The sequence below is a fragment of the Labrus mixtus genome, chromosome 17 (assembly GCF_963584025.1).
Source record: "Labrus mixtus chromosome 17, fLabMix1.1, whole genome shotgun sequence".
NCBI classification, from domain to species: domain Eukaryota; kingdom Metazoa; phylum Chordata; class Actinopteri; order Labriformes; family Labridae; genus Labrus; species Labrus mixtus.
The window spans coordinates 25179255-25191975 of record NC_083628.1 but is presented as its reverse complement, the minus strand read 5'-3'; the positions used below and the strand labels follow the sequence as shown (position 1 = coordinate 25191975).

Genomic DNA, 12721 nt, shown 5'->3' with positions numbered 1-12721 from the left:
AAAGGTATAGACTTTAAAATAACCAAGTTATAGCAATAAGCGTTTCATATACATGTCTGGTTCTGAGTGTTGTTAATTCAAATCTTCAGTCATGATGCCTGTAGTGTGTAGTGGTGCTGGACTGGACTAAATCTGCTCCTTGTCAGTAATCTTCCACCTCTCTTATCATTGTTCTCACACATCATGTTCCTGGGCTTTTTATAAACAATTGTTGTTCTGCATATTGCAGAAGAATTCCCAGGAAGGAAAGTATCTTCCTCTTCACTACTGTTATCATAGTAACAATTTGCAATGCTTGTAAACTGTAGATTGTCTATCTATGATATTGCATTGTATTTTGGTGATGTTTTCTGGCCTGATAAATTCCTGAACAGACTAGTTAATGTACTGCATAAAGGAAAGAAAATCACATCAATTATTTATAAAGCAAATGTGTCTTCTTGAATAAAAGATTGGCTGAGCGATGCAGTTACAGACCACACTTACAGACTCACAGAGTCATTCCCAGTTAGTGTTAAGTGCTGTCCCTCTGTGAAATCCTCAAGTTTGTTACGGCTCTGATGTGGACTTTTCAACTGCAAATTATTCACTTTTCAAGATTCTACATTTCTTCAGACTTGTGTTCATGGCGGCTTGTGGGACATGATCGACTCTAGCCTGATAGTTAACCCCCAAATTAGAAAAATTCTCATTTACTGAAGATGTATCCAAAAAAAGAAAAAAAAAACGTAATGTCGACTTAGCAAACATGCATAGATGTGTCATGGAAATGTAAATAAGTTGAACTGACAACATGTATCCTAGTATTTTACTTTTGTGTTTATTTATAGTATTTGAAGAGTTGTTTATATTTTCAGCTAAATATTCACAACATATTAATATTTATGAATTTCTGCCCTTTGATAGAGGGCTAAAACAGAAAATCACTGTGATGAAATAAATACAAATACATACAAGAGGTGGGATCTTTATTTTTTATTATATAATGGTGTATCTTGTTTCCAGGCAACATGTGATGTCATGATAGTATGTCCCATTCTTACGTTTTTTTATACCATGTTAAGCCTTCAAGGACTAACACACTGCACGCCTGTCAATCAAAGTCTGTGAGGGTTCAGTGTTTAGGATGTAGGGTGGGTATTGGGATTGGGCCTATAAGAAGATTGCACTTACAATTATCACACTTTGAATAGGACATGTGCTTAATTTACCAGACCTGAATATTGTTGAAAGTTAAATTAACTGCTCAGACAGCTTCGATCATATCATTACATCCCAGTTTATTAGTTTTGACATGAAAATGCTAAAGGTTTGCCCAAACAACCTGTTGCATTTAGTGAGAAGGATGTTGCTTCCCCCTGCTGTGTAATCGTATTCATTACATATAGAAGTTGACACAGATGGCAGAAGAATGGACTTACATTGTATACAGCAACAGCTTAGCAGGATCAGGCAGGAAATCAACAAGCATGCATTCTCGTGCTTTGAATCTGAATACACAACACCAGAGAAGATTTGTTTGCAGTTCAGTAAAACCGTCCACAACCTTTGTAGAAGGACATTGAAAGTTTTTGGATTATTTTCTGGTTTCTTCATAAATATTTTTTCAAATCATTTTGTAAAGCTTTTATAATCAAAATGTGTGTGTTGAGGGGCAGACCCAGGGACCCCGGCTGCTCCATATCTAAATGAACAACCGTGCATTCTTCTTTATTTTCTATTGGCAGCTTTGTACAGGGAAAAAAAATTAAAAGATAAAAAAAGACACACACATCCCTCAGTGGGTGCTTGTTTGGAGCATGCTCTTCCTCAGACAGAGCACGTTGGCTCCAAACATCACTTGTTAATAAATCCTTCAAATGGGAGCTGATTGGTGTGGGGATCTTGTTTTGCTTCTCTTGTACAGGACACAAGGGTTGATCTCCAAATGTTTTCCTACTCATGTTTGGGTCTAGGAAGTTGATATGGGATTGTATGAAAGAGGCATTACTTGGTGTCTTTATGATATATGAGAAACAGGGCCGCCTGCAGTTTGTAAAAAGTATAAAATAAAAGAGACATGGTCAGTTGTTTGTCATTGGAAGATGGATAATTAATATATAGGTGAAATGTCTGCTGTGTAAAAGGGCTGGGGGTATTGCAATTTAACAGACGTCCGTCTCCTAGTCTTGTTTTAAAACTTCTGCTTGGATTCTAATGTCTTAAAACTGGTGGTTTGCTGTCTGAGTTAACACGGGGTATAGCCTTTGATTTGTTGCCTTTTTGTCTTTTAACAGTGAGGGGGTGGAATTAGGGGTGTGGTATATCATTTATTGAAGGGGTGTGGTCTGTTTTTAATATTAAAATGAGGTGCGGCCTGTGCTTTAAAGTTCAGGGAGAGGTCTAAAGAGGGTATAGGCTTTTTTCATTCAGGATAGTTGCTTGTTAACTGAAGGGCTGTGGACTGTGGTCTTTTGCGTGGTCTGATTTATATGATGAAAAGACGGGACGGGGTGTGGCTTGATTTGGGGAGTTTGTGATGTTGAGGCATGATTCCAAAACCACAAACCCCAGAGTACATGGTCTCCTTAATGCACGTTATATATGTGTTGTAATCTGAGGTTTGTGAATGTGCAGAGGGGCGAGGTCTGATGGGACGTGGCCCTGTGTGTTCTTTTTTTTTTGACAAGCTGGGCTGGGCTTTAGGCTCGTAAACATTAACTCAACATGCTTAGCTTGTAATTTATTCAAGGGGTCATTTGACCCAGCAGCTGGGTACACTTGACCAAACCAATTGCCTGAAACAGATTTCTTAGTATGTGTGAACTTCTAGAGTGGCAGTCGGAAACATTTAATCTATGAAAGATTTAGCTTCAAAAGCCACCCTTTTACTGCTTGTTCTCTGTGGATGATAGAGATTCTCAGCTGAGGAAAAACGTGCATGATTATTAGTTGAACTGTAAAGTTAGTAATGCAACTGAACACAGCCTTGATGTTACAGCAAGACAAACTCTAACATCACATCATGGAACACAAATGAATACGTTTGTCTTTACATTTTCTCCTCTTGTTTTCTGTTTGATTCCAGCGATGTGAAACTCACTCACAATCTCTCACAGCAGTCTACAGTGGATTAAATGATTTATACTTGGTCATGAATTACACTGGGTTTGCAGCTACAAGGAAGATTACAGAATTGTCTCGGTACTTACCTCATTTTACATTTATTAAAACATTATTTTAATTTGATTTGACCAAATTTAAAGTAATTTTAACGTATTAAGGAACAATGTCCACTTCAGACGACTTGACCAAATTGTTGTAATCGTGTTATTTTAGACATATGGGGAAGTTTCAGAACAGGCCACCATTAATCATCTGCTGCTCTTTCTCTCGTCATTGGCAGCTGTCTCTTTCATTTGCTTTCTGTCTCCATCATTAGCTGCTGTCTTTGTATTCTTATCCACAATAATGGAGCGTTAATTGAACAGCTTTACCAAAAATCATTATGTCATTGATGAACAGAAGTTTTTAGGAGTTAATCCAAACTTCTTATTTCTTCTTGGAATAATGGAACTGAGTGTCAGACCTTTTATGAATGGTGTGACTTGAGGTGTAAAAGTAGTCAGAAGTATAGAAAAGCATTATAGGCTCAATTCTCTTTACCGTTTAGCTTACATTTGCCAAATAGCCAAAAGGCTCCTCATATGAATGCAAATGTTGCACTCTATCAGATAGTCAACTGTTAGCCATTTCAGAGGTCTTAGCCCTCAGGGACCCTCTGTTTTAACATTACATCATCAAATTTAGCTGGTTAAAAATGTTTTATCTCAACAACCACATTAAATTACTCTGTGGGTCCTTTTAACAACATTATACTTGTGTTTTTAGATATTAACTGTGTGTTTTGAGTCCAGTCATCAGGCATTTAGAAAAAATGGATCCTTGTGTGATGATAAGTGGAAAATTTAACAGACAAGACAGACAAGGTTATTTCCTAGTGGTGCTTATTATTTTGTGATTTCAAAAAATATATATTTATTTTAAGTTTTACACTAAAATACAACCACCAAACAATAATCTTTACAGCTTGCAGCATGTGATTGTTGCCATGCATAGTGTACAGGGATGTTGAGATGGAATCATAAAACAGTGATGCAAATGATGAAGATTGAAGATTTACACCGAATGTCACACCTACCCATTCACACACTGATGGCAGAGGCTGCTATGTAAAGTGGCCATCAGTACACAATTTGCTCTGTGTGAACTAGGTGTCTTGACACATCCGACATGTTCCTGCAGGAGCCGGGGATCAACCAGTTAAGAGATGACCGACTCTACCAACTGAGCCACAGCCACCAAAGAAACCAGCAACCTTCTGACTGCCCTGCAGTGAACATGGAGGCCAAACCTCACAATGAAATGTGTGCAGTGAAACATGTAAATATAAGAAAAGGGATTTTATCAGCTTTGTGTTGGAGCTCTATGGTGGCACAGTGTGAAAGTAAACTTGACTTAGCTTTCTATAACATGCCAGTTAAATGGAGAAAACAATATAAATGGACATATCAACCTGTGGAGGAGTCCACAGCAGTATGGAAACTCAAACAGAGGTGAATTTAATTTTTAAATACATATTTCATATTTTTTTATTGAAATATGGCATTTCTTTAAAATATGACCTGTGAGTGAATATAATACATGATACCCTGTAATAATAATAAAAATTGAAAAAAAAAATGTAATAGTAATAAAAAATGTAACAATGATGTACATATGTTTGATTTTTGATTTTTAACTTCTTGTTATTTTTGATAATTATATTCCTGTTTCCTGTTTCTTGAGCTGTTGTGACAAAAAAATGTCCCCCATGGGGGATCAATAAAGTTTATCTTTATCTTTATCTTAAACTGAGCTAACAATCCTCTCATTGCTGTGATGTTTGGAGAGTGTGAGTACATCCAGGAAAATCAATTCTGCTCACAGTGAAGCCCAGCGTTGTCATATTACAACGTTGTGAAAAACTCACACAAACCAAAAAAAAAAGGTTAAACTCTTCAATTCCTGCATCAGGGGCTTCATACAGCAACCAATCTATATGTGGGTCACAAAGGGTTAAGAACTTAAGGCAGTTATATGTCAGGGCTGCCTGCCAGCTTGTTGTGGAGGTATTTCGCTCTCCAGTGTCCCAAACAATCAATTTCTTGGCAGTAAATTGTGATTTCAGGTCAATGCATTTTCCCACGAGTAAATGATACAAAAACAGCATCTATGAGAATGTTAGGTAAGGCTGATTCATCCAGCTTTTGAAGCCTTATGGCTGAAAGAATATCACAATTGATACATAAATGATAACTTCACTTTGCTGCTGATATAGCATCCTCAAAAGTAGTCAGCTGTAGACGAGTGAAGGCCAACAACACAAACAAAGCCAGTTCATCTATTCGACTTGCTGACGCTTTTCATTTATTCATTGCTATCAGAATAATACAAACACTCCATCACATGATAACAAATGTTCTAGGCAGGGTGTTGATGTAGCCAGAACGTGGTGTGTGGTGTGCTTTAGATTGTGCACTGATTCACCACATGTTTCACCAGCGGAGTTTGAGTCATATATCCACAAAAGTGCAATGCATGCTCATTTGAAAGAATCGACCAAAAGCAATTGAACACATCACACCAACAGGCTACACAGCCACAAAATGCATTTGAATACAGCCGCACAAAGAACACAAGAGCACACACTCAATGGCACATGATGTGACACACCCCTTCACCAACCCTCCCTCCTAGTCAGTGTCATACGCACGGCCCGTCACACACTCCCTAAAGCTGCTGATGGTTGTTAAATCCCTACATGACGTCGATGCCAGGCAGTTGTGGGTGTGGTCTTCACTGGCTCGCCAACATACCAGAGCTTAAATGCTGAACTGCCACTGCCATTCACCAACAACAGCAAGCCTGTTTCTCTGACTCACTTTATTTTCCCAGTCTGGCTCGCTGTTGCTCCTGCATTCAAAGGTGAGGGCTCATTTTTGAAATATCTAAAAGCTAAATAGTTGTAATGTTGTTTCTGCCTTTGTAGCCTTAACTTTAAATACCTTTTTTTTATTTTTTTATTTTCTGGCTCTGTAGCAGACTTTTAGGGATACCTTTTAATAACTTTTTGTCTTTCTCTTTTTGTGTGCTGTCTTTGTGGACATAGACTCCGTCAACTTGCTCCCAAACTCTGAAGAACGGCTTTGACTTTTTGGCAGGAGGTGCTGCTCAAGTAAAAAGCTCTACACGTCTGAAATCTTTTTTTTCTGGAGAATTATCTTCCACCAGTCCCTTGTGGGGAAATGTCTCTCCCATTGTCAGTGCTGATATGTCTGACAGTGGTACAGATGAGCATGGGAGATCTGCCAGTGGACGAAGTCATCACAACAAGTAAGTACTGATGTGGATAAGAATAGACGTGCGGCGTCACAGAGACTCAAATGAGATTATAGACAAATATGAAAGGGTAGGAAATCTGGCCAGCTGTGTTTGTGACTCTTTTCCTCTGGTGACATGTTTAAATATTAAGACAACATGTGGTTACTGACTAGTATGGGCTGTTTACAAAATGCATGTGCAAAGTCAAAAGCAAAGATGGACAGGAGAGTTATCTGTAGCTCCACATACCAGCTGTAACTTACATTAACCCTGGCTAACCACATATCATACTTCTTTTCATTCAGGTATCTCTACTCAAACAGATGTTGTGTAACGTTGCTACTGACTTTATCAACTCCTAGCTGTATGAGATTATACTATGTTGTGCTCAATTGAACTTTTTTTGTGGTGTCAGCTCTCAACAAAAAGATTGTGAGAGTCCTTTTCTCAGAATCTCTAAAAATAAAAGTCCTATTCTGGACACAGAATATGACAGTAGAAACATACTGTCATAGGTTGAATGAAAGGACAATGATGAAAGCACTCCAGGGAATATGAGTAAGAATGACGGCTAACAAACTAGAAACTAACCAAACAAAACATTGGTAGCTCTGCCAATTTGACAGTGTGCATTCATTTGCCTTTTCCAACTCTAACAAAGGTAAAAAAATAATCAATGTGTTTGTAACAGAGAAACCATAACGTCATATAGAAATAAAAGTCTTCAACTTAAAGTTATTTTATGAACTTCTGATCTTTGCTTATAATAGATTGAAGTTCAGTAATGATCACAAACATTAAATAAAGAACGACTGATGACTGAGTGCATGTTTCAATTGTGAGCCTGTATGACACAGTGGAAAAAGAAGTGTTGCAAATATGTCCTCAGTCTGTAGACAGGTTTTCTGCTGCCGTCTGGTTGGGTAGAGTGAGTCAGAAAGTTTGGCTCGCCCAGCAGTCAGAGAAAGTCTTTATTGGTCAGATGCTATTTAACTTGGCAGAAGGGAGTTTTTAAATTTTATTTTTTTTTTTAAAGTGTACAGGGATAAATTAAAAAAAAAAAAAAAAACAGTCAGTCAGTGTCCCTCATCACAAATTCAGCAAATTTGTCAAAAATTAGTTTGTTTAAACTGAGCAAAGCAACCTTCTTGTTAGTTTGGATCAGTACACTGTATTTTAAACATCCAAGATGATAAAACGTGCATCCAGTACTACAGTCAACTCTGTGTGAAGTATAAAGTACACATAAATGGATGTGGTAAACGTTTAATGGGCTTCAGAGGCAGACTCAACAATTGATTAAAATTTACATTGTTAATGTTGCTGCCAAAAGAGCGCTGAGTATACTTCAATTGAAAGTTCTGTCATAAAAATACTTTCCCCCATGGTCAAAATTGTGTATGTATCCAATGGAGGAGATTCATTTCAGCAATTAATATAAAAGTGAATGACATCACGATCCCTGATCATGCTAGAGAAAAAGTTAAAACAGTTTTAACAAAGTTGATAAGAGGTAAAGCCATGGGAAAAAAATCATTTCTGGTCAAAAAGTCTTGCTAATACAAAAAGTTTAGACTCAACTGGCACTCCCAATGGTTCAATCACTGCAACACTTCCCCTTCTCTTTCTTTGAGTAAACCTGTGTTCTATATATCCTTCTTGTGATGAATGAGGCTTTCCCTGGCAGAGATCAACAAGTGTTAGCACGAACTGGCTGGAGTCCATGATTTGGTGGTCTAATAGTTTCCAAGCTCTTGAGCGATGTTCTGGACTGAAACAACACATTTTCAGGATGAAGTAGCATGAGACTCCCAAAGGGATCACACACAGTAAAAACACTTTGCAGCTGGCTGTGTGCACATGTCAAACATTTCTCAGAGGACATGTATTGTAAAAATGTTTCCATTGCCATTATCAGTTGAATGAAATTGACCTCACGTCTGTGATTAATTCCCACTTAGAAAAAGTTCCTCTTCTGGGCGGCTGGTCTGAAAGGAGTCCGGAGGCAGACGAGATTTTGGAGGTGGCTCGTCATGCCGTGGAGGAGTTCAACACGAACTCAAAGAGCAAGAAGATGTTCAAACTGGTCTCCATCACCTCTGCTCAGAGTCAGGTTACAATCATCTTTCAGACACAAAGGAAACCTACATGTCAAACATCTGGTCACCTTTTAATCCTTTGATTGTGTCACCAAACATTAGGTGACCAATGTGATCAACTTCAAGATTGATGCAGTCCTGGGAAAAACCAAATGTCTCAAATCTGAAAACCCTGACATGAACAGCTGCAGTCTTGTGAAAAAGGTATGTGAAGAAATGTTATGATAGACTCAATGTTTAAGATAATATAGATAAATGTTCAGAATCAGTTAAATGTTGTGTGCTCAACATGTCAGTTAGATTTCAGACAATATGATATTCTTTTGTTTCTCTTGCCACAGCATATGAAATGCTACTTCGAGGTGACCTTTGACCCCCGCAACAACAAACATGAGATTCAGATGAAGAAGTGCAGGAGACAGACGGAGAGTGCTTAGTTTTACTTATTGTAAGCTTTAACCACCTTGACGCATTTTGATACCATGTTTATTTTTCCCCCTGAATAAATGTTTTTCAGCTTACTTAAAGTACTGGGTGTTTATTATGATAGGTTTAATAGTGAACAACATCTTATTACAAAAGTAGCTTGGAATCAGTTATCAAGGGTGAATTGATTTTTAGTACCAGTGCTAACTATCAGAATAAAAGTTATTATCATTTATATTTGTGCTTTGTATTTTTCTATAGCATTATATCTATTTTTCTACAAGTTTTAGGCAATACGTAGGTCATGACCGAATGGACGCATCATTTTTTTTTTTTTATTAAAGTGGCAGGATCTGTACATGAAGGAAACAGTAATATGATGACTGACATTGTCACTCAGTGGGTTCTGGAGATATGGTATCTTCTAAAGGCAGTTGTCTTCATTTCCTCTCAAATGTCTGAAAAAGAGATACGTGATGAGTCAGCACAAAGAAGTGAGTCTGAGTACATCTTAAGTTGTACTTTCAGAGCAAACAGGTTGAAACGTTTCAGTCCTTCATTGGTATTTGAATAAAAACATGTTTCCTTTAATTAAATCATGTTATAGAAAACTCTTGCACATGCTCTGTCTCCAGAAATGTCTTCCATTGAATAATGCAAAAAGAACAGTTAGTATGTAGTAGCCTCTATGCATTTTTAGGAAAGGTAGGGCATCATGCAGTCCCTTTTAGCATTTTGATACTCACTGCAATTGTACAACTTATTGACCCTGAATATATCAATATCAGACATCTCATCCCTCTGTCCAGTCAGCACGGAGGAAACTGGAATGGGAGTAATGGTATCTGCTCCATACACTGAAGCGAAGGCAGTCCTACAGAAAAATAACAAATAAAAGAAATTAAATCACATGATATAACCACAATTGTTGTATTGATCCCTTCAGCTAACTGGAACATTTAAAATGATTCTTCTACATCAAAATAAGTCACATGAGCTTTAATGTTTCTCCTCCTATCAGCAGCAAAGAAGACGACATCTGTAAACCAAATGACTGAATTAAAGCGCCACTATTCATTGTTATATTATCTCGATGAATCTATCAAGAACTATCTCTGGAAAAAGGATAGCCACCAAAAAAAGTGGACAAAATAAGAACTGATTTAAACATGTTTCACACTAACACACTTCATGATACAATAAGACAGCTCTATAGTACCATGAATAAGTGAGACCATACCTTCCATAGTGCATGACAGAAGAGTAGTCATAGGGCATGTTCAAGTTGTTGGTGTCCTTTTTGTGGAAGTTGTGAGCACTTACTGTACATACACAGAGAGAGTAGTAGATTAGTACCTTCGAGTGGTCAGAGGACTGGAAAAGGAATATATAAGTTCAGTGCAATTACTTTGTTTTCCATTTTATTTGTCATAAACTGAGCAGGCTCAGATGGATAAGTGGTTAGGTCATGCCCCATATAAAAGAGAAAAAAAAAAAATCTCCAAGTGGACCCGGGTTAGAGTCCGACCTTAGGGCTGTCATTTCCCCGCTCTCTCTCCCAATTTCTTACTCTATCCGCTGTCCTGTCAAAATAAAGGTAAAAGCCTAAAAAAAAAACAAATCTTTCTATTAAAAAAAAAGGATGCTTTACAAAAAATACGGGAATCAAATACAACTTATAACGTATGAACTGGCTCAGTACAAGCTCTTCAAAATATATATGCATCTTGTATTCATTTCGTGAATAACTGGTGCCGCATCAGGGCTTAGAGCTCACCTGCTGGGATGTTCTCCCAGTTAATCCACACATACCGGTCCCTGTCACTCCTCATGTGCTCATGATGGAAGCCAAGTGCATGGAGGAGCTCATGCTGAATGATCCCATGATCCAGACAGAGAAAGCACCTGCTTCCCTCCATCGATGCCAATGCTATAAAAATAGGAAAAAAATAAGAAAAGGAATAATTATTGACAGGTAATTCCAAAGCACAAAAAGTCTTACTGATTCTGAAAAGCCAATCAACCACGGTGTAGGCAGAGATAATCTGGCAATTTGGGAGAGGTGAACCAGGGTCTAAATGCTGCAGCCGGTGATTACAGATGAGGATCAGGTGAGTGATTGCAGAGAGCTCCAGCAGCCAATAAGCCACGCCCAGCCTCTGAAAGAAAAAAACACAAGCACCAAACCAAAAGCAGATCAGGAAAAATACACAAAAATGTCCAATCACCACAGTTTCCATGGCTTTCTCTATTGAGGCCTTTTCACTGTCATCTGCAATAAAACCAAGACCAATGCTTATTCACATCAGTGACTTGCTTAATCAATACTTAGTCAATGGAGATTTTAGACCCTTTTTTAGGGATGCTTCAGCAGGGTAGTTAGTAAAATTAATAACTAGTAAAACACTAAATTATAAATAATAAACCCGTATCAGGATGCAGAGGAAATCTCTACCTTCCTTTAAATGGTTAATGAACTCTATAAATACACCGTGCAATACCCTCACTAATTAACTCATTATATTAGCAACTGTAAATATTGTTTTTTATGTTTTATCTTCATCTTTAAGTCACTGCACTTTCACATAGCCTTTCATTCCAGTCCTACCTGGTAGTTATTGCTTATTTAATTGCTTATTTATTTTCTCTATTCCATTTTGTTTTACATTCTTAAATTATTTCTATACTTCCTACTTCTGTTTGTGTTTTAGAGCAATGGTAACAACTGAATTTCCCTCTGGGATTAATAAAGTATTTCTGATTCTGATTCTGATTATTTTGGTGAGATAATATTGAGTTGTAGGCATTTAACTTAAAATTGCATTTCAGTTTTATTTTTTTACACAAGTGGTGTAAAACTCATGTTACAGATAGGCCTAACTATGATTGGTGTTGATAAAAAAATACATGTCGGAAAATATTGATTGTTCAGTGAAATTAGTTATTTAGCAGGAGGATTTAACACTTGCAAGGAACTCTGTATGTCACAGTTTGTGATGGAGCTGAGCACCCTTAAAGGTGTAATCCTAAAATCATCCCTGATTCCTTCCCTTTATTTATTGGCTCTATATTTATCTTAATTGTTAAGTATAATTTTATGAGACTTACAAAAGTAATCACTGAGGCTGTAGGGCACTTCAACCCGTCCATTGGAGGACGTTTTCCATTTGCAGGAGCTGCTCCAGCATTTCATGGCATTCCTCTTCTTTGAAAGAGCGACGTCACCTTCCACCAGATTGTGGTTTATCCCTGGAGTAAGTAGCATGGTTTAGAAACACAAATTCATATTGGAATGAAGTTGAGGATGTAATATCTGCCTATTTTTCATGAACAAATAGCATACCTTTATTTTATTTTAGAAATGATGTCCAAACGGAAAGGCTCCTTGGTCTCCACACATAGGTTTATTGGATTGAGTTAGCAAACATGGCCGTCAGTTATATAGGCAAAAAGGTTAAAACAATCTGTGGGAGAAAATGAAGTTACCTTCCTCATCGTGTTGCACCTGCAGAGATATAAAGTGAAAGTTCAGCCTTTGTGAATTCAGTTGAACTCAGTGCTCTTATGTGTATTATTGTCAAGATATTATTGCTTGTTATTCACGTTCACAACACAAATTATTATGAAAGCATCCAAAAACAAGAGAGAGACTGATGGATTTTCTTTGGCGGATGTCTTACCAGAGAATTGTTTTGCGATGAAAGACCCACCAGCAGGGTCAGGACCGCAGAGAGAAGACTATCGTCCTCATGATCTTTTGAAGTTTTGTTTGATTGGAGACTTTAGGCCCAGCA

The 12721-nt window shown here is 37.6% G+C and overlaps 2 protein-coding genes across 3 annotated transcripts in view; one reads left to right on the top strand and one right to left on the bottom strand.

The window, feature by feature from the left end:
- The first annotated feature begins 5803 nt into the window (after positions 1-5803).
- The window catches only part of si:busm1-57f23.1 (uncharacterized protein LOC368621 homolog), a 270341-nt gene continuing 263423 nt past the window's right edge, over positions 5804-12721 (top strand). The window contains exons 1-5 of one of the 2 annotated variants that reach the window (XM_061062206.1): positions 5804-6006; positions 6191-6414; positions 8364-8515; positions 8604-8705; positions 8843-8969. In XM_061062206.1, coding sequence (XP_060918189.1) covers positions 6327-6414; positions 8364-8515; positions 8604-8705; positions 8843-8938 — 438 coding nt within the window. In that variant the 5' untranslated portion in view covers positions 5804-6006; positions 6191-6326 and the 3' untranslated portion in view covers positions 8939-8969. Of the gene's footprint in view, positions 6007-6190; positions 6415-8363; positions 8516-8603; positions 8706-8842; positions 9163-12721 lie in introns of those variants that run through there. The other variant, XM_061062205.1, reaches the window with a different exon arrangement.
- Positions 9241-12192, bottom strand: LOC132992633 (high choriolytic enzyme 1-like). Its single transcript, XM_061062068.1, has 5 exons — positions 12036-12192; positions 10705-10857; positions 10168-10249; positions 9674-9801; positions 9241-9385 (listed from the first exon to the last, which is right to left on the bottom strand). Exons 1-5 carry the CDS (start codon positions 12190-12192, stop codon positions 9378-9380), a joined length of 528 nt encoding a protein of 175 aa, XP_060918051.1. The 3' UTR covers positions 9241-9377.

Coding starts and splice junctions, on each gene's coding strand:
- LOC132992633 (XM_061062068.1), bottom strand. CDS start 12,192: ATGCTACTTACTCCAGGGATAAACCACAATCTGGTGGAAGGTGACGTC. Junction 10,858..12,035: donor CAGCCTCAGTGATTACTTTT/GTAAGTCTCATA, acceptor CTATTTTTATAG/CATTGGCATCGATGGAGGGA. Junction 9,802..10,167: donor TCTGTCATGCACTATGGAAG/GTATGGTCTCAC, acceptor ATTTTTCTGTAG/GACTGCCTTCGCTTCAGTGT.